The 22,565-nt window shown below is 33.8% G+C and overlaps 1 protein-coding gene across 6 annotated transcripts in view; it reads right to left on the bottom strand.

The window, feature by feature from the left end:
• Positions 1-22,565, bottom strand: part of LRP2 (LDL receptor related protein 2) — a 233,801-nt gene that overhangs the window by 79,680 nt on the left and 131,556 nt on the right. For all 6 annotated transcript variants that reach the window (XM_023499266.2, XM_023499267.2, XM_031960509.1 and 3 more), the window contains 13 exons: positions 21,526-21,635; positions 16,430-16,607; positions 15,401-15,614; positions 13,568-13,807; positions 12,706-12,894; positions 9,480-10,400; positions 9,191-9,356; positions 8,549-8,707; positions 7,303-7,592; positions 4,797-5,000; positions 3,907-4,149; positions 3,367-3,492; positions 2,228-2,347 (listed from right to left, as the gene is read on the bottom strand). In XM_023499266.2, coding sequence (XP_023355034.1) covers positions 2,228-2,347; positions 3,367-3,492; positions 3,907-4,149; positions 4,797-5,000; positions 7,303-7,592; positions 8,549-8,707; positions 9,191-9,356; positions 9,480-10,400; positions 12,706-12,894; positions 13,568-13,807; positions 15,401-15,614; positions 16,430-16,607; positions 21,526-21,635 — 3,160 coding nt within the window. The remainder of the gene's footprint in view (positions 1-2,227; positions 2,348-3,366; positions 3,493-3,906; positions 4,150-4,796; positions 5,001-7,302; positions 7,593-8,548; positions 8,708-9,190; positions 9,357-9,479; positions 10,401-12,705; positions 12,895-13,567; positions 13,808-15,400; positions 15,615-16,429; positions 16,608-21,525; positions 21,636-22,565) is intronic.

Genomic DNA, 22,565 nt, shown 5'->3' with positions numbered 1-22,565 from the left:
GTTATCTATAGTCATATGAAAAAATTCTCTAAATCACTATTGATTAGAAAAATGCAAATTAAAACAACTCTGATCTATCACCTCAGACCTATCAGATTGATTAATCAACAAAAAAAAGGAAATGATAAATGTTGGAGGGGAAGTAGAAAAACTGGAACATTAATGCTCTGTTGGTAAAGTTGTGCAGATCTAACTATTCTGGAAAGCATTTTACAATTAAGTCCAGAGGGATACAAAATTGTGCAATCCAACAGTACTATTACTAGGTCTTTTCTCAAAGAGGTTTTTTTTTTTAAAAAAGGGGGGGGAGGGGGAAGAACCTGCTTGTACAAAAATATTTATGGTAGTTCTCTTTGTGTTGGCTAAGAATTGGAAACTGAGGGGATACTTATCATTTGGGAAATGGCTAAACAAATCATGGTATATGGTTTTAATGGAATATTTTTTGTGTTATAAGAAATGACAAAAAGGATAACTTCAGAAAAACTGGAAAGAACTATAGGAACTGATACAGAGTGAAGGAGCAGAACCCACAGAACACTATACATAGTAACAATAATGTATGACAAAAATTGTGAATAACTTGGCTATTCTCAGCAATAAAATGATCCAAGAAAATCCTGAAGGACTCATAATAAAAAAATGCTATCCACCTCCAGAAAAAAAAACCTGATAGTTTGAATACAGAATAAAATATGTTGTTGGTAACTTTCTTTTTTAATTAGAGTTTTCTTCTACAAAATGACTAAAATGGAAATGTTTTACATGATTAAACATGATTATATCAGATTGCTTACCATCTCGGGGAGAGGAAAGAATGGAAGGGAAGAATAAAATTTGAAAGTCAAAACATGAAAGAAATGATGAATGTTAAAATTGTTTTTACATTTAACTGGGGAAAATTAAATATTATTTTTACATAGTAAATGAATGACATTTCTGTGGCATATCATGATTTTCATATACTCTACTGTATTTCATTTGAACCTCATAACAAGTTTTTAACATAGATAACATAGGTAATATTTTCCCATCTTTATAAATGAGGAAACAGAAGTTTAGGTTCAGAAAAGTTATATGATTTGCCAGTAAGTAAGCTAGTAAGCAAGTAGTTAAGATTCAAATCCAGGCATTCTAAACGTCAAATACCAGCATCCCAAAGTCACAAATATCATAATTAAGAGAAATTAACAGTAAAATCTCTCCAAAGCAAAGAGTCTTAACCTGTAGCCAGTGAAAATTTTCAAAAATAAATTTTGATAACTCTATTTCAGTATAATTGGAGTTTTTGTAATCATATATATATATATAAGCATTATTCCCAGGAAAGAGTTCTTAGACTTCACTAACCTTCCAAATATATACACAAAACAAAAAATGGTTTAAAATTACTTATTCTCTTCTCATGGAAAGACTATATTAATAGTCATGATGGGCTTCAAGTCAACTCAGCAGTAGTCCTGCAACCCCCATACAGTAACAAAGAAAACACAGAATGATGAGAAAGTAAGTGTTGGAAAACATCTAATTACTCTAGGGAGCCTCAGAAGAAGGACCACAACTGAGGACAGAGGAGAATGAAAAGATACTTTCTATGTCACAATACATCCTTTAGTCCAGGAGTTTTTTTAAGCTTTTTTAAACCTTTTCATTTTCAAAACACATACACAGATAGTTTTCAACATTAACCCTTGCAAAACCTTGTGTTTCAAATTTTTTCTCCCTCCTTTCCCCTAGACGTCAAGTAATCCAATATATGTTAAACATGTGCAATTTTTCTATACATATTTCCACAATTATCATTCTGCACAAGAAAAATCAGATCAAAAAGGAAAAAATAAGAAAGAAAACAAAATTCAAGCAAGCAACAACAATAAAAAGTGAAAATACTATGTTGTGATCCATACTCGGTACCCACAGTCCTCTCTCTCTAGGTACAGATGTAGACCAGGAGTTCTTAACCCACTTTGTTTCATGAACCTCTTTGATAGTCTATTGAAGCCTGTGCACCCCTTCTCAGAATCACATTATTAAATGCATAAAATAAAATACACAGGATTGCCAAGGAAGCCAAAGATTAGTGAAAATAAAGATACAGTTTTCCCATCCAAATTCATAGAACTACCCACAGAACTCTTGGAAGATTTCCATGAACTTCAAATTAAGAACTCCTGCTCTAGGTCATCAATGACCTTTTAATACTTCTCAAGTTTTACTCCTTTCTTACCACAAGAAGAAGGTTCATCAGAGCCATCAGCACAATCTACTCCTTGATCACAATACCAGTGAGCAGGAATACAGCGCCCAGATGTACAACGGAACTCATTGCTGGTACAAGTCAGAGAGACTACAGGAAGAGAGAAGACAAAGTCTTTGAATGAAACACAAGCTTGTTGCTCAAAAATTTTGCCTACCCTGTCTATCTACTATCATTACAGCTTCTAATGTGTCTCTACGTTTGTTGGTAGCAAAATGGAAAGATGCATGGCTAGACTATATGCTCTAGACCTAGGAAGTAGGCAGACCACTCCTTTCATTCATTCTCAATTATAGGTCCTTTTAACTATATACATGTTTAGCTCTTAATTCAGATTTCTTTCCTGGATCTCTTAGATCTTAGAGGTAGATGAATTATCATATCATGGCTTCAATGAATCTATGAGATCAATAGTCAATAAGCAGGGGAAAAAATCGATAATGAGTCAAAGAGCCCAAAGATTGCCCTATTTATTATCTACTTCTTAATGATACCTGTATCTCTGATTCACACCTGCATTCAGGTCTTATGATTCTTTTATTATTAACTCTGTGCTTTCTACTCTTGGACACTGGTCAGAAGAGCATATTAATTAAGAAATTCATACATTACAGATCTCAAGGATAATTGATACTTTAAAAAGGCTTGGGTTGCAAACACCTAAAAAGTATTTGATAAATGCTGTTACTAGTAAGAAACATATACACATATAAACTGTGAAAACAATGGCCAGTTCAATCAAGGTGATTGCTTAAGATACATAATATAATTTGAGGGGTATTTATATTTTAAACCATATTTAAATCTTAAAAACCAAAGAAATGGCTTGAGTAAATAACTTATAAATAATTTTAAGTAAATAAATTTTGGGATTTTTTAGTCTTTTAATAGGGTACTATTGAAGACCATAACATCTTCATAAGACTGAATTAATTTAATTAAAATGTGAATCAGGAGAGGAATTTTGACCTTCACAGAAGTTTCTTAGGTGGCTGCTTCTAAGATGACAGTTTGACGATTCTAAAATAATAATAAATTCTTTCAATTCTATTATTAAATATGTCCTAACTCCTTAAAAACTGAAAATGAGTAAAGCATTGTAAACTCACCACAGTGAGTGGGACTTTCATCACTCATATCTCCACAATCATTATCTCCATCACAAAGATAAGTACGAGGAATACAAATATTTGTGTTCTGACATTTTGTAAATCCAGACTGGCATGTTCGATCAGCTTGAAATGATTAAAAAAAATAAGACCAAGATTTAGATCACTTTCAGGCTACTAAATGAATCAAAACAAAAAAATGTATATTTTGGTAACAAAAATTGTAGAACATGCATTAGTTGAAAAGATGTTTGTTCAGCACTGAATAACATAAAAAGAGTGCAGAAACATCATGAAAAAATGGATCTAATCTTGGTTGTGCCATTAATTATTTGTGTAACTTTGAACAAATCACTTCACTTTTCTAGATTTCAATATCTTCTTCCATAAATAAAATGGTGACTAACAATGCTAAAAATATTTAATAATAGCCAAAAAAGGAGCCTAGAGACAATCCATATGCTCAATAATTGGGGATTTTATCTCATGTATTTTGGGTTTCAAATCCTCAAGCATCATAGATGGTTATGATGGACTTACGACAGTTCCTCTCATCTGTAGTGCCATTATCATAGCAGTTATTGATACCATTGCAGACATATTCCAGGGATATGCACCTCCCATTGTTGCAAGCAAACTCAGTGTTGGTGTCACAAGTTCGGAATAAGCAGCCTGCCTCGTCACTATTGTCTCCACAATCATTGTAGTGATCACAGCGATAATGGTAAGGGACACAACGCCCATTGCCACAGGTGAATGCTGTTGGCTGGCAAGTGTGAAATGCTAGGAAAAAGGACAAAAGATTGGAGGAATATATTCACTAAAGTAGGATCTTAAGTTTCTACAAGAAAAAAAAAGGAAGCCAAAGAATTCTGAAAGCTTTGGAATTCACCTCCCAGAACAAGGTTTGCTGCAAAATGGACTATATGAAAAGTAGATGGCATCTTAAATTAGTGAGATTAGGCAAAATACTTTTTTCTACTCTTTGAAAAAAACAAATCAAGTATGAGGAAAAGAAGATATTTCCTTTTCTTTTGCCTTTACATTCCTCTCGATACACCTGTTTATCTGAGCCCTAGAAAAAACAAGCAGATTTTCTTAGAAAGAAACAGTAATAGTAGACTTCACAACTCTGTGTTTGTTGTACCATAATGCACTTGAAAATGGAAGTGGAGAGTAGGGAAAGAATTCCAAGGGAGTGCAATACTGGGTCTTCTTACCCCTTGTATTATGTATATTTTTGGGCAATGTACTAAATATGTAATAGTAATAATCAGCATTCCTAGATGCAATCATTTGCATGTCCATCCTAAATCCAATATCTGTAAACAAAACTTGGTAATCAACTTTCCCAACAGTATCATTTCCCAGCCCTTGAAATCCCTGCAAGTTGCTTTCAAAGAATAGCAAAGGGACCAAAAAGGTCTTACCACAGACACTTTCCAGCTCATCACTGCCATCCCCACAGTCATTGTCATTGTCACACTTCCACCTCTCCGAGATGCACCGCCCATTAAGGCAAGTGAACTGTACCCCTTCACATCTCGTCCCATTGTCTGTAATGCAGTGTTTGTTTCCATTTGCCAAATACCAGCGGCCTCCCGATGGGCATTGACACTCAGCACCATTGGGACCTGAAGAAATTTATGTCAAAAAGAAGTAAAAGATCAGAATTCTAAAACATTCCTATCTCCCTTCCAAAATACTTATTTGTATTAACACACAAAGTAATCAGAACAGACTTCAACATACTCATTACTTAAGTTTGCATAGAGAGACAAGGTGGAAAGAGTACCATATCTATGCTAGGTATAACTGGCATGAACAAAACTCTATGGGCATTTGTAAAATTAGAGAGTTGGACTAGATGGCCTGTGGGGTACTCTCTATCTCCATGTCTATGTTCCTAAGTGAGGTTTACAAGTTATTTTTCTCATGACACTGTGACACATATAGTCTACTTTTACCCTACTTTACATGGAAGGAAATATTTGATCATATAGCTAATATCAGCACAGAAATAGGGATCCAAGATTGCTGACTCCAAATTCAAAGTTCTTTGCCTTTAGACTCACAAGTCTAATATTTTCACCTATGTACTCAACTATCATGATAGCCTAAATATGTTCATTTGGATTTATTTTATTTGAAAAGTAGCATTATTGTTGTTGTTGCTCAAGCACATCCAACTTTTCTAGCAAAAATGCTAGAGTGGTTTGCCATTTCTTTCTCTAGCTCATTTTATAGATGAGAAAACTAAAGTAAACAGAGTTAAGTGACTTTCTTAGGGTCACATAGCTGGTAAGTGTCTGAGGTCAAATGTGAACTCAGAAAGGCGAGCCTTTCTGACTCCAGTCCCAGAATTCTATGCACTATGGAGCCCTCTGGTCATTCCATAAAGTGGTATGGTATCATGTAAAAACCATTGGATTGCTGTAAGGAAAGGAGTTTGAATTCCTGCTAGCTAGGAAGCAGTCAGTCAATTCATGGGCAAGCCATTTAACCTATCTAAACCTCAGTTTCTTCATCTGATTAATACAGAAACTGGACCAGATGATTTCTAAGGTCTCTTCCAACTTTTACATCTATAATCTTCTCCTGCACCAACTGAGGAAAATATTATTTTTGCTATGTGACTCACAGGATTATTGTGAGGAAAGTAATTTGTAAAACTTGAATTATTCCATACATGTAAATTTTTATTATTTGTGATAAATGAGCAAAAAACATTTTAGTACAAGTAATTCAAATTAATATATAAAGAAATAGCCTTCCCCTATGTAGAAATCCTAATCCTAAGAAATCTCCTTTTTCTACAAAATTTACCCAATTTTTAAAACAATGTGAATCAGAAAGAAAAGCATCATTACAGTGGAAAACTTTGGAGTCAGAAACACCTTGGTTCATATCCGACCTATGCCACAGTCTTGTTTTCCTCAGCAAGTCCCTTAATCTTAACCTTAAATGCCCCTGGAATCCCAGTAGGCCATAAATTACAAATAAGCTGACAATCTTGCATCAGTGGATGAGGTCTCCAAACCAGGAATCAAACCATACCAATGAAATCCCAGGATCAGATTCCAAAATGATTCTTTAAAAACCTTACTGTTAATATATATGACATCCCACAACAAAGTATCATGAAAAATATTTCAAATAAAAGAATACATTCCTTAAAGCAAATAAGCTACACCTGAATCCTAGGGATGGGTAGTTTGACTTTTGCCCATATTGATAATTCTAATTATATCAGAGATTCAGAATAGAAGGGACCATAGAAGTCATCTCATTCATAGGTGTCAAATTCCTTACAGCATGAAAAACCCTCATGTTTGGCAGAGTAGGTTAAAATGTGATTGAAAAGTAGCTATAATAATAAAAGTACCTATAATAATAAATTTAAAATATATAACCTAGATGGTGTTGATTTGTGATTTTCTAAGTTAATCAGGCTCACAGAGATCTATTTCTATTTGTATTTTACACCAATGATCTAGCCCAATCCATCATTTTACAGATAAAGACACTGAGTTCCAGGGCCATAATGTGATTTGCCCAGGTAGTTAAGTAGCAGAACCAGGATTTAATATGGCTATTCTGACTCAAAATACAGCATTTTCCCAACTGTATAGCATTATTCTTTCAATTCAAAAAAATTCAACGGCTCAACTTCTCAATTTATTTCTAATCCCCATTACCTGAATTAAACTGAAAAAAATTAGTTACTTACTTGTAACCCTACAAGGATCTATGTGGGATCAAAGCCAAAGGCTTAAAGATGCCTTAACTAGAGAAATTTGTGTTCTGAATCAATCTTCTATTATTATCTCTTAATCAAAGATGTTTGACCTCTTCCTCAATCTATTGCAACCTATTTTTTTTTCTCTTCATGTCTTTGACCCATTTCCATTTTTGTCATCCATGGCAATGCCTTACCTGGTGCACAGATATGACTGCATCCCCCATTAAATTGACTACAGGGGTTAGGGCACTGCTGCTGTCTACTCTTCACTAGCACGTGAATATCCATTGGCCGCAGGGGCAAATTCATAATCATCACAATCTGTTCTGAACCATCATATTTGTTAGCTCTGTAGATAGTCCTCGTGTTCCAATCAGTCCAATAAATATGCTGGTCATAGACAGTCATGGCAAAGGGATGAATCGCTGTACTGATAATTACCTCCCGGTTTGCCCCAGTCAGGGAGGAACGTTCAATCTTCTGCCTAAAATAAACGAGAGCACATAAGCACTCAGAAAGCCCAAGCTTCCACCTATCTCATTCAGCTCCTATGATTTTATCCCAGTCCCAAATCTGACTTCTTCATGAGTCTGTTTGCCAATAGGGCTATTTTTCTTGTGCTTTTTCTTCCCATGAAATGAGATCTTAGTACCTTAATCCATGATTTCCAAGTAGGATCATAGGATCTCTAACTGGAAGTGACCTTCAAGACCTTAGTTTATTATCCTCGATTTTATAGATAAACTGATACCAAAAATGTTAAATGATTTGCAAAGGTCTCTTATAAATAAAATAATCCATGAAACTAGAGGTCTCAGATATCCATAGAGTCTGCCATAAGGAATTTGAAGATATAATAGTTCTCTGATGTGGCTTTTAGTGAGTACCTTAATTTGAACATTTATTTGCAAGTATAAAAGTATAAACATAAAGAACTATTGACCCATCTTATGTAAAAGAAAATGTTCTCATCCACCCATTGCCCCAGGGGAAGTCTTTACATGCTTTGGATAGACATCTTCTTAATATACCATTTAAATCTCTGTTACCTCGGTTTAGCCAATGTGCTGAGGTGTTTCACCAGCGTGTGGCCACTGAACATGCTAATGGAAACCATGGGTGAGAGTTAGGTGAAAGTGGCCACTGAAGGTAGGTGAGCAGCCCCAAAAAAGGCTTGACAAGCCCCCACAGTAGGGGTGCTATCTCTCCCTCAGCACCCTTACACATGAATGGGCTGATGAGAGCAGTTTGTTCCAATGGCCATCAAGTGGCTAACAACAGTAGTTTATAAAGGATACTTGTCATGTAACTCCTATATCTGATTCTTTATTCTGGTTATTTTTAGATATATTTTCTACCAACTATAGTCCCTAAAATGTTCTTCTCTCTTGAAAAACAAAAACTACTTGAAAAATACCAGATGGGGAAAGAGACACATACAGGTTTGCATCTGCCCAGTACAGCCAGTCTTCATCATAGTCCAGAGTAAGACCATTTGGCCAAACCAGACTGGTGTTTACAATATGAATTCTGAAGTTTCCTCCCAATGTGGCTCGTTCAATTTTAGCATTAGTACTCCAGTCAGTCCAGTACATATACCTTTTCATCAAAAAAAAAAAGCAATGATTAATCAATAATTAATTCAGCACATATAAAATTCTCTTTTATATAAAAAGCAGAAACACTCAGTCTATATAATACAAGGAAACAGCAACTTATTCCATTTCCACCCTCATGTTTTTATAATATTATCAATCAGGATCTACTGAATCAGTAGATAGCAGTAGATCAAGTTCCCTATCGTGCTGCTGACCTCTTCCTTAGGCGTGACCTGAATTCAAGAGGGGGTAGGAAAGTTCATTAGTTGTTCGATCTCCCTTCCAAAAATTCCCCATGTAAAAAGATGTACTTTTTCATAGCCACCCAGTATTTTCATAACTTTCCATTTCAATGTGACTTTTACAGGCACATAAACAGTCAGTTGTACATGAAAATCAAGCACCTGTACATCTACCTACCCCCAACACATATAGAACCAATGAATAAAGATATATAACCCAAAAAAAAAGGAAAATGACATACCCTCTGCAAGGATCTAATACAATTGCCCTTGGCCGTGGTACTCGAGCAACCACAGTGTGATTAGATCCGTCCACTGCCATGGAGTTAATGGTCTGGTTCAGGTAATCACTATAATAAATTCTACTGTTGATCCAATCAAAAGCAATGCCATCTGGAATCCCTACATCTATGAGCAAATACACAAACAGAGGTAGCAAAGGTTAGGCCCTGTGCAGTCACATTAGAACCTTTCACCTAATCCTTATGATTCAGCTAACCATGTTTGACTTTGAATCTGCAACCCACTAACCTGTCGCAATGACAGTTGGGGAAGTAACCCCAGATAACAGGCTAACATAGGAAATCCGGCCACTCGCTGATGTAGAACTTTGGGTGAAGTATATTCTGTTGTTGATACTGTCAAAGTCTAAAGCAACTGCAGTCCTGGGCACAGTCAGCTTACGAAATGGTGGGCTGTGGTTCTCGGGGTCCAGATAGATGCTTCTCAGAGAATTTTCTAAAGCAAAGATAAGGTAATTTTCTGTAGAAATGGCACATCTCTTTCCATCACTTTCCAGCTCCCCAAAAGCACAGCCACATTTTGGTGCCTGCACCCTGGGCAATGCAAAACATAAATGGGAACATCCTCCATAATTCTCCAAGCATGGGTTGTGGTTCACTTCTTCAGGTAACAGGGGCTGAAACTGGGGATTGAAAATAGTCACATCTCTTAGCCAATTGATATTGTCCCTAATCACTCTCGGAGGGTCTGTGTTCCCTGGTTCTTTACTAGCTTGGTAGATTTTCTTCAGATTCCTGTCCACCCATATCATAGTGTTTTCAAAAACAGTGATGCCGTAGGGTGTTGGATATCGACTCCCATAGCGAACCATTTCAGTATCACCTCCTTCCTGATTGATCCGGGCAATTATATCTAAAGAATCGTCAACCCAATAAATGTAGCCATTGCTGTGATCCACGGCCAAGCCCCTGGGTGTAACAATGCCCTCAGACACAAGCACTGTCCGGTTAGTACAATCTAGAAAAGCACGCTCAATCTTTGGGTTCTGTCCGTAGTCAGCCCAGAACAGGTATCTGTTCTTGGGATCTACCACTATATGTCTGGGCATGTCCACAGTTGTTTTCAGGAGAACACGGCGGTAAGTAGTATTGATTCGTAGCACTTCTATCAATGTCTCAGTCCCAAAAGCATTGGTGAAGTAAAGGTTTCCTATGGAAGGGGGAAAAAAACAGAATCTAATGGCCATGAACAGATTAAAAGGCAAAGAAAAAAAAAAGGTGATGGTTTCTCAAGTTTGCTTTAAAGTTTGAATTTATCGTCTCTTTTAATCCTCATATATTCCTATGAGGACGGTACCATAGGTGTTAATATCATCATAAAGAAACTTCCATGATCACACAGCTAATAAGCATCATATGGGATCTAAACACAGCTCTCTCCTGGCTCTAAATGCAAAATGCTTTGCAATATGCCACACTGCCTCTCAACCAATTTTTTTAATTCAATACAAGAAAGGACAACATAGGGTAAAGAATAGAGATGACCAGAAAGTCAGAAAGATATAGGCTCCAATCCTGTCTCTGAAAACTCATGTGAGCAAGTCTCCTAACTTCTCAGTGCTTCAGAAAACACTCTAAAGTTGCCCTAAACTCTAAAATCTTACTTTAAGAAGCAGGTACTGACATGCAACAATAAAAAGGAGTTTTTTCCAGGATTTTCTTGTACTGATGACTTTTTCATACACAGATCTAGTTGAAAGTGAAGTTCAAAATTGGATACAAGAGTACAATTCAAATTCAGTCTATTATATGACTGCATCTATTACTGATATTAAAGTGTTATTTGGGTGTTATTTATAAGTGTTATTTATTTTAAAAAGTGTTATTTGTTGCAAGTAATGCTATAACTATATAATCTATATGGTTTAGAGATGAATTTTGATGTCCATTATTTGTAAGATATAGCTGTGTTTCCTCCACTAATATCATATTCCTTTGAAAATTCAGGAAGTGTGAACTCTAACAGATTCTTAATAAAGTTTAAGTGTAGGCTCTGCAATAAGCCTATGTATATGTCTATACTTACAGTACTAACTTAAGAAAAACTCCTCAGAAGACTGGCAATCAAGTAATAAATTTTTGGTCACAGCAACTCATGAAGTACCTCTTCTGAGCCCTTAAAGGGTTATGATATACACTGATGTAGCTAATATCATTACAAATGAAATCAAGAGATGACCCATTCAAAGAATCCATTTATGGTAATGCATGCCAAAGTGGTAACTATTCCATTGATTTAATTTAACATTTATATGGCAGGAGCTGTTTTAAAAATCAATGTTCTCACCCAAAGAGTTATAAAACTCAACAATCCCACTGTTAAAGTGATCAGGAAGAAAAGAAAGGAATCTATGTGCTCTAAAATATTTATTGCAGCTGTCTTTGTTGTGGTAAAGAACTAGAAGTTGAGGAAATGTTCAATTGGAGAATAAATGATTAAGTTGTAGTATATGATTTGATAGAATAACACTGTGCCATAAGAAATGATGTGTAGGTTGATTTTAAGAAAACATGGAAAGACGTGCATGAAATAGTGAAGAATAAAATGAGAAGAACCAAGACAACACTATATACAACAACATCAATATTGTTCAAAGAATAAATGTGAATAACTAAGCTAGTCTGAGTAATATGCACATTCAAAACAACTATAAAGGACCCCTGAAGGAAGATGCTATCTACCTCCAGAGAAGGAAGTAATATATGGAATTATGTATTATATGGTTTCACATACTTTCTTTGTTAAATGTTGGTTTTCTCTTATAGAAGAGAAAACAGATTGGAACTCAAATATAACAAAATAAATCAGTGAAATTTAAAATAAATATATATAATAATTTAGCAGGAAAAAATGAAGTTCTTTTTTAAAGTTGGAATTACTTGTATGTTCCTTGATTAATCATAGTTATAACTAATTATGAGACAAGGTGTTACTAGGTGTGAAAGCTAAATGTTTCTTAATGTAGATCCAAAATTGAAAGTTTTGGCCAATTTTCTTTACAATTCTGTCTATATCAGCAGTAGTTAATAATGGGATCATGATTTTTAAATTTATCATCTGAAAGACCTTGGCATTAATTGTCCTTCATGAATTTAATCATATAGCTTATACTTAATAATTATACATTATGATTATAACATAATCATATTAGCCTAATTTAAATTCACACTGCATATTCATTTGAAATCATTCCAACAGTAATCATCTAGGAAACAAGCTCTGCAGGATACATAGTTTAAACAAGTTTGAGGCTAAAGGGGCCAAAAAAATGCAAAAAAATAAAAAAATAAAAGGAAAAAATTTCCCTTAAGTATAAGCGCCATGCGAGGAAAGATTGTTTCATTCGTTGTCCTTGCATCTTCATGACCTTGAACAATCCCTGAAACTTAGTAGATACTTAATAAAAACTTACTAGTTGATTGATTCAGTGAAATCACTATATGTTTTTACCTACCTGCTACCCAATCAACTGCAATCCCCCGGACTCCATTTTGTCCTATACCATTAGTGATGACATTTCTAAAATTAGACCCATCAGGTTTAATTCTGCGTATTCCATTCTGAGATGCTACAGTACTGCTGAAATCACACCAGTAAATGAAACCAGAAGGCACATGGACATCCACATGCAGTGCATTTCGCCCTAAAACATTAAAAAAGATGATACATTAACCATTCTGTATAAACAACTAGAATTTTTGCATAAAATTTACCTTTCTGCCACTATCTTTCCTTGCCTCTCTCCTCCCCTACTGCCTATCTTCATCCCACTCCCAGAAAATAAAAGAATTTGTCATATAAGTTTCCATACTTTGGAGAATACAAACCAAAATTTTCTTTTTGCAATTCTTATAAATTTCAAGTCTGCTTTTTAACCAATATACCCTTACTGAAGTAACCATTAGTGCCATACCCTATCTTTCTCTTTCCTTTTCAATTACATCTTTCTGTTCTTCATCTTTTTCCTCTACTCTACTTATAACCCAATCTTACCACATTACTTATGTCTAAATAATTAGTTCCAAAACAATTTGGAAACATTTCTTATTTCCTTACATCCCTTATGTCAATTTTTCATGAAAATTGTGTGTGTGTGTGTGTGTGTGTGTGTGTGTGTGTAACCCATATAACATTTTTTAGTCCTATAGTGATAGAAGTCCCCTTAGCAAAAAGGAAAGAGAAGATGAGATCAAGATCTTATCTGATGCATCCCAAATATGGAGATATGGCCAAGGGGTATCTCTAAATTATGAAACATGGACCTAACCTGGTACTGAAATGAAACCAGATCTGAACATGTCTTTACAGTCACCTACCTCGGCCTGCCATTGGTACCATGGCTTCTGAATGATCTGATGCCTCCAAGCTAAAGCCTTTGATTGCAGTTAACATTGAAACAACTATAAATGAATCGTATGGAGAGCAGGTTCGATTATCAGGATTGAGTTTAAATCCTGTAGCACAGGCACAGGAAAACAACCCTCCAGGGATAGGCAGGCACATTTGCTGACAAGTATTCATGTTGTTGCTACAGCCATTTGATGAACCAGCAGAATCTATAATAGAAACGAGAGTGTGTGCTTTGTTTTGTTTTTTTCTAAATCACTTAAGACAATTATTTATTTACCCATCTTTTATTTTAAGATAGAATCCCAAAATAGTTCAGCATTAAAAACCACAGCAAGGAAATAACATATAAATTAATCATTCATAGGGGGGAAAATGAGAACAATACCAATATCTAATACCAAAAGCATTCAAACTGAATGCTACCATTGTTCAGTAATTTTAAAATTATCATTGGTTAACATTTCGTTGCAAATTATATACAATAAGGCAAAAGTGGAAGTTAATGAATTATTTTCATGTGTACACACTCATTTTCATATTATTTTGCAGTAACTTTAACATTTTTCTTTAAAAAACCAACATTCCAATTTTAAAATTCTAATATTTCAATAATATGCATATATCATCAGATCTCCAGGCTAGTGGTTCTCAAACTTTGTTTTAAATTTCATATTCCTTTTATACCCTTAAAAAATGATTGAGAACTCCTCAAAGATCTTTTATGTGGGATATTTCAATATTTACTCTATTCAAAATTAAAACATCTTCATATTATTATGAAAATAGTTTGGACATTACAGATTCCCTGAAAGGGCCTCGGGTCTCCCAGGGATCCCCAGACTATACTTTGAGAAACACTGTTCCAGGCATGTTTATAAAATAATAAAATATTCATTTTCACATTCAAAAAAAATAATCATACAGAACTACTAAATATGAAGAGATAAACTGGTTGGGGAAAGTAATTAACAATAACTTGCTCAACAATATTAAAAAGTATCAGGTTGGTAATCAAAAAATTTTAAGAACAAAATCACTGCTACCTCACTGAAAGAGGCAAAGTGAAAAGGGTATTGTTTCTAAAGGTATAAGTGAAAAATATGGGATATAATTGAATTCAAAGGTTAAAAGATATGTAAGGACTCTGCTGAAATCCTAATTCCATTGTTCTGTCCAAGACCTAGGATCTACAATTCTTATGCATCACTGCTTTAAGAATATATTGGTATGAGAAGATAATTGCATAAAACATGTATGCCTATATTAGATTTATTTATATATTTACCATGTTTAAAAAAAAAAGAAATTATACTCATGTGATATCACATTCCATTTTCCCCTGGGTTTATCACTGCCTTACCCTAACTTTAGCAAAATCATTAAAACTTTGCAAAGTAATTTTTATAATGGGTATATTGACTGAATTGATTGAATTTAATTTTGTTTGTTTATTTTTTGTTTTGTTTTTAACCTGCTCTATTTTCTGATAAAAAAATCTTGAATATATTAATATATATATATATATATATATATATATATATATATATATATATTAGTAGGGCAGATTATGGATTATCTCATTCCTCTCCCCATTTTAAGAATACTCAATGTGCAGACATGGTAAGGAATGGATCATATAACAAATCCTTGTAAATATTTGTAACTTCACAAAATGCTTGAGGGATGGCATAATATTTCTTCACTATAAATTTTATACAACTTCATTTAGGAGTCTGTACCTTGAGTGTTTGGGAGATTTGTGCCTCTACTGTTATGAGAAGGGGATGACAAATACTCACGGTCTCTGTAATAAACTCGCAGACACCTCAGGTTGGGGACATTGTCCCTTAGAGCGACTTTATTTGCACCAGTAGCTTTGTCAACCCGCTCAATGACCTCATAATCTTGGTCGGTGTAGTAGAGGAAGGAATCATAGACAGCAATTCCCCACGGATGAGAAAGATGGAATACCACGATCATTCGATTGGTACCATCCACATTTCCCCTCTCAATCTAAGAAAGCATTTAGCATATCATTAGTTTCACATGAAAAGAAAGAAGTATTAGAAGCCATCCCAGCTCTGAATTTCAGATTAAATTATATAAGCAGAACTATTTTAAGTAAAACACCAATGAACATATGGTGTAAAGTTCTAAGCTTTGTAACTGAAGGAGTTGAAGGAGTTTCTTGGGGAAAAGATTAAGAGAATTAAAGAATTGGAGGGGGGGAAAAAACCTTTGAGGGGCAAGTGAATCACTTACCCTGAAAAAGAGAAGACCAACATGACAGTTATTGTGATAAAGAATTATGCTATAACAGATTGTGACAAGCTTTTCTGAGAACAGAAGAAACAGACTTGCATTGCAAAGAGATTTTACAATAGTTTCAAGAAAAATTACTGGTAGAAAAGAGTAAGTAAATACCATAACAATTTTCTAAGACATATTATAGACTCTACATCTTTTATGATCTCAACTACAAGACAAGAAGAGCAAACATTAACAAGAATTATGGCAAAACAAATTAAACTCTATCTGGGTAACTACATGAGCTTGTTAAGACAGAATGGTAGGGGAGAAACAGTACTGAATTTGAAGGTAGAAGACAGGGGTGAATGCCAATTTGGACAATCGCAAATTGTTGTGTGATGATGGACAGTTACCAACTTCTTGGGTCCTCGGCTTCCTCATCTTTCAAAAAAAAAAAGAGGATCATGATACTTTCTCTATCTACCTCATAAAGCTATTGTGTAAAAGAAGGAACTTTTTGAGGGGTAAAAGCCTTAAACAAGTATAAGCTGGTCATTTTTTAGCATTATTTTTCATACCACTCCTGTGCCGGTGACTGCCCAGTATAGCTTTTGTTCCTTAATGTCAATGGTGATGAACTCTATGTGCTCAAGATTTCCAGTGAACAGAGTTTTTATCTGTGAGCCATCCATGTTAGCACTAGCAACCTTTGCTGGTATCCCACTTTCAGTTCCATGATCTGTCCAGTACATTTTCCTATAACAACAAAGAGGAATTTAAAGAAGAAAGGAACCTACCTAAAGATGACCAGCACCTACTCCTAATATTTTCTAGCTTGCTGGCTATTTTTTAATTGATCCCTGGGACAGCTAACAAAACACAAACCTTATTAGTAGATCATTAGTACCATACCTATCCATTTACAAAGTAGATTCTCCATCATAACAACTAAAGCCAGTTAGACAGACTAGACTGATGTATTTTGGATTTGTTTCCTCAGAAATTAGATGAGGACTTTTGCCCAGTGATGACTGCAAAAGTCTCTCAACAAAACAGGAGAGAGATCTGGTATAAAGAAAGTTCTTAGCAAATAAAAGCATCCAGAAGACAGATGCCAACATACATATCCTAGCTTTACTATATAAAGAAACTTTCCTTGATGCTTAGTGCTGTAAGAAAACCAAATGGGAGAGACTGGGAGAGGAGAAAAGGAAATAGCAATCAACTAATTCTATTGAATTCTTGTTTATGCCTAGCAACCATTACTTGCTCACATATTCTGATTTTTATGAGGAAAATTATAAAGAAGAATGAATTTTTTTTTATTTTTTATTTATTTGTTTATTTATTTTGCTGAGGCAATTGGGGTTAAGTGACTTGCCCAAGGTCACACAGCCAGGATGTGTTAAGTGTCTGAGATCAAATTTGAACCCAGGCCCTCCTGACTTCAGGGCTGGTGCTGCATCCACTGTCACCTAGCTGCCCAGGAAGAATGGATTTTAACATAGTTAATTAAAGGGAAGGAGGAGATAATTTCTTAATATATGAGAATCCCACTATTATGTTGGTGTCCAAGGATTTGTACAAAAATGAAACTATAATAAAGGCAATTTAAACATGCCTTGAAAATGTTTTATTTCAAAAATGTAATAAAATTTTTCACCCTATCATGTACTGCAGTTCTCCAATAAACCATAGGATGTCATCAATTTAGGTTTTTCTTCCAAAGGTACAGAATACAATCAATTCTTGTCATCTTATCATTTTCATTTTTCCTCATAAATATTTTACTGAGAAGTCAGTCAGGTCCAAGGTCTTGTAATATTTTATGTATATCAATATAATATATAGGCTTACCATGTTTTATCCTTAATTCTTGCTACATGATGACCAATCTCCTTTTCCAATAATATATCTTGAAAAACATCTTTTCTGCTATTTCTTATATTCTAGTCATCAATGATATCATGTTGCTTCCTATTTATGCTTATATATCTCTCAGTTGTCCTAATTTATATTAATTCTTCAGAGATTTTATGTCATTGTATGATTCTATGATTCATATGACCATACAGCATCACCATAAAAAGTAAAATAAATGGATTTTTGCTTTAAAGTGAAGCTTGGGGTCACTGAAAGACTTGCACAATTTCTCAAATGCAATCCAGTTTACTATCTTCTTTCTGTTCAATTATGATCCTAGTTTAGAGCTCATTTGCTATTTCTATCTGAACTATTTTCATGTTGGACCAGCTCAATGAGATATACATTCAACCATTTAGGCGTTCTTTATTCGATTTTTCCTTTGTGAATGATCAGGTCAAAATCATTTTAGTAACTGTTAATTTCACTCAGGAAGGTACATTGTGTCAGCGATTTGAGATAATTAGTACAAAAACATTCATAAATGAAAACAAGTAGAGGATCTCATCATTTACAGACCAACCATATTCCATTTGAACTCTGTACTATATATCCTCCATGACAATATCAAATACTTTAGGTGAGTGCATGTCTTCCTATTTAATATCTTGTTCAAAATTGATGATTGGAAAACTGTCAAAAGTATCTTCATTATTACATTTATCAATGAATTTTGTATAATTTTCATATAGAATGGGAAATTCTTGTTTTCTAACTCTAATTTTAGATGCTTTTTGTTTTATACTGAAGGAGATAAATATGCGGAAAACAGTTTGACCATTTGTTTAAAGATGCTCTACATTCCTCAATTGATAAATGATCAAAAGATATAAATTTTTCCCAAAGGGATATAAAATCATGCATATAATTTGACTAAACAATACACTACTAGGCATGAACCCAAAGGAGATTTATAAAATCTTTAAAATGTTTAAATGTACAAAAATATTTATAGTAGATTTTTCTCAGGGCAATTATAAATTGAAAGGATGCCCATCAATCGAGGAATAACTGAATAAATTATGGTATGTGATTGTCATGGAATATAATCTTTTATGAGAAATGATGAGCAACTTATTCCTTTTTGATCTGATTTTTCTTGTACAGCATGATATTTGTGGAAATATGTATAGAAGAATTGCACATGTTTAAGATATATTGGATTACTTGCTATCTAGGGAAGGGGATGGGGGAGAGAGAGTGAGAAAATTATGACACAAGATTTTGTAAGGCTGAGTGTTGAAAATTATCCATGTATATATTTTTTAAAAGAAGGAAAGAAGAGAGAGGAAGGAAGGGAATAGGGAGGAAAGAAGGAAGAAATATGGGGTGGGAAGGAAAGAAAAAAAGGAAAGAAGGAATCAAGGAAGTGAGGAAGGAAAAATGAAGGAAAGCAATGGCAATAGAGAAGAAAAAAGAATGGGAAAGAAAAAACAATTGATAAATTATAAATAATTTTCATAAAAAATTACAGATGGATTAAATATTTTGACTTTAGCCTATTAAATCATAGAAATCCTATAAGGATAATACTATAAATTTATTTTAATAAAAAAAAAACCCTAGGTTAAACAAGTGATGAGCTATCCAATGTGTATGGTTAAATTAAGTTAATATTATAATGTTGGCAATTATAACCAAATTAATTTATAAGATTTAATTCACTATCAATCAAAAAAACCAATGGGCTACTTTATATAATTAGAGAAAGGGATTACACTATTTATATGGAAAAACAAATGGCTATCAATTAGAATTATGAATAAAAGGAAAAGGACAAAAGGAAGAAAAAAACTGATGAGCAGGATGCTCTCAGAAAAACCTGGAAAGTCCTCCACAAGCTCATGCAAAATGAGATGTACTATGTACAAAGTAATAGTAATGTTGTGGGATGATCAACTGTGAATGACTTTGTTATTCTCAGCAAATCACTGATCCAAGACTACTCTAAAGGACTTATGATGAAAAATGTTATTCATACTCAAGAGAAAGAACTTCTTGTGTTTGAATACAGATTAAAACACACTTTTTAAAAACTTTGTTTTTCTTAAGATTTCTTTGTGGGGGATGAAAAATGATGTTTTGTTTCACAGCATAACGTTTTTGGAAAAATAAATAAATAATTTTTTAAAAAAGGAATCAATGCTCTAATAAAATGCTTTGTTAATTCTCAATCAAAAAACAAATGCCTTTTATCCTCTCTGAAAAAAAATATTGCCAGATTGGCAATTTCAAATCCATACTAATGAGCTTTTTAACAATCAACTTGACCTCATAGTTCTTCAGATTCCTTAAATACAGTGACCTCTAATTCTACTCCAGTCTCATATCATTACAAATATACCTAACTCTTAATACTACAAATTTAACATCTTGAACTGTGAAATTCTCTTTTCTAATCAGCTACTCTCTCATTCTCTCACTAAAACAACACTCTCAATCCATAATTAATACTTCTGAATTCACTTGTCTCTCTTCCCAGCTTGAGTTCCATAGTTACCTTTTCACCACCCTTTCAAATTTGATCTTTAGCACCCTAATCTTATTTACCTTGTTTACCATGCCATTACACAATTCTACATAATCTTAGTTCACCTAACTTTAGAAAATCATAAACCCTTTTCTCTCTACTTCTTTCCTTAGTTTCTCTTATTCCCCTTCACCTAATAAATATAAGAATCATCTAACTATCTCTAGGCTTTCTGTTTATATCTATTTAACTATATCTATCTATATACATAATGCATACATACATACACACATACACATATACACATACATATATATTTTTCGCTTGATGAACTCATCTACTCCCACAGTTTCAACTATGAACTCTCTGTAGGTTACTTACAAATTTTATCTCTCCTTTAATCTCTTTTCCAACTCTTCTTCCCCATTTTCAAATGCTCATTAATTTCTTTACCCTGAAATATTTACTATGATTTCAAACTCAATATATTCTAAGCTAAAAATCATTTCCCAAAATAGTTTCCTCTTTAAGAACTCCAATTTATATAAATAGGACTACAACGTACAAGTCACCCATTCTTAAAACTTAAATCACTTTTTCTTCCTTTTCTCCATTGATCTCAATATCTAATTATTGATTTCTCCCACATCTACATTAACAATAATTCTATCATATTTATGTCCTTTCTTTTTCTTTTATACTACTGCCATCCTATGTGAAAAGTCCATTGTGTCTTTTACCCAGATTATTAGAATAAGGTATTAGACTCTTAATTCGGCTTTGCATTTCAAATTCATCATATAAATGATTCTCAGATTGATCTTCCCAAAATACAGTTTTGATCATTCCTTTGTTCAAAAACTTTCAAAAGTTTCCCACTAGCTACTAAATAAAATCCAAATTTAACTCCTGGCCCCAATCCCCCTTTCTAGTCTTGTCATTCTCATTTTCCTTATATACTATCACATGTTCTAGAAAAACATTATTTACCTGACATTTCCCTAATGTGTCCTATAATTTTCTATCTTATTGCCTTTATTTAATTCTTTATCTATATATGGATTTTTCTCTCTCCCTCCCATGTGACTTGCACTGCCAAAATCCTACTCTCCCTCAAACCAAGCTAAAATGTGATATCATCAACAGGTTCTTCCCCAATTTTCTATATCAAATCTATTTCTCCTTTTTCTTAGTTCCCATAATATTTTGCTTTGTTATGCTATATTCCAATATTATAAATCTTTAATGTTAAGAATGTCATGTGTAATTTTGTAAACTTACCCATTGGCAGGATCAATAGTTATGCCAACTGGAAAGCCAACTGCAAGAGGGGTTCCATCATTGGTAATTAGAGATTTTCTATATTTTGTTTCACCTCGAAGCGTTAAAACCTGTAGCAGGAAAACAGAGCATAAAAAGGAACAAAAATTAAGAAAACATTAACAACATAACTACATACATAACTTGTACTTATGTAGTCTAATGGGTACCATGGAGTCAGTCTCATAAGAAAAGAATCATTTGTTAGCCTTCAAAAATCAGGCAGGGTTTTTCAATGTGGAAGACTGGACCAGAAAAAAATTTCCAAATTTTTACTGATATGAATACTTTCCAAACTTTATCCAGAAAAAGCAAGGGATATTGAAGTAAATATTTAAAGAATACTTACTAAGAAAACAGAAAGCAAAGAATGAAACAGGTTGTAAGACAGACTAAAGATTGGAAATTCTTGATCCAGCTCTACTCTGTGAACCAAGTAAGCCACCTAACTTCTATAGGCATCAGTTTTCTAGAAAATGAGAGAACTTAGTCCCACCCAGCATTAGCATCTTTTCACTTGAGGAGCACTGCCACAAAAAAACTGAATCAGTGGAAATTCACAGTTTCTTGCCTTCGTGTTTTATTTTTCAGCATACTACTATTCTCTTTCTAAACTACTACAATGATTTGATGAGTTTCACTTCTTTCAGATCCTTAGGATTGCCAAGATGCCTTTCATTGTGACAAATCTTTCTTTTCCCAAAGTCTATGATTTTCTTTGTTCAAAAAAAAGTTCCCTTTTCTTTGTTTTGTTTTTTTTCTACATAGATGATGTTCTCACTCTCTCTTGCTTTTCCAACTCCGTCTTTGGTCACAAAAATCTTTTTAGAGAACAGATATATAGCTACCCCTAGTGGGAAACTTTATGTCCATTTTTTTCAGCACTTTTCCTTTATTGAAATTAAAGAATTATCTTTATAGGGTTTTTTAAAGAAGAAAATAGTAGGGGAAATATTCTCTTTTATTAATGAAGTTTATAAGAATAATTAACACATTTATTA

Source organism: Sarcophilus harrisii, chromosome 3 (assembly GCF_902635505.1).
Source record: "Sarcophilus harrisii chromosome 3, mSarHar1.11, whole genome shotgun sequence".
NCBI classification, from domain to species: domain Eukaryota; kingdom Metazoa; phylum Chordata; class Mammalia; order Dasyuromorphia; family Dasyuridae; genus Sarcophilus; species Sarcophilus harrisii.
Note: the sequence above shows the minus strand (reverse complement) of the source record. Positions and strands in the feature narration are given on the sequence as shown.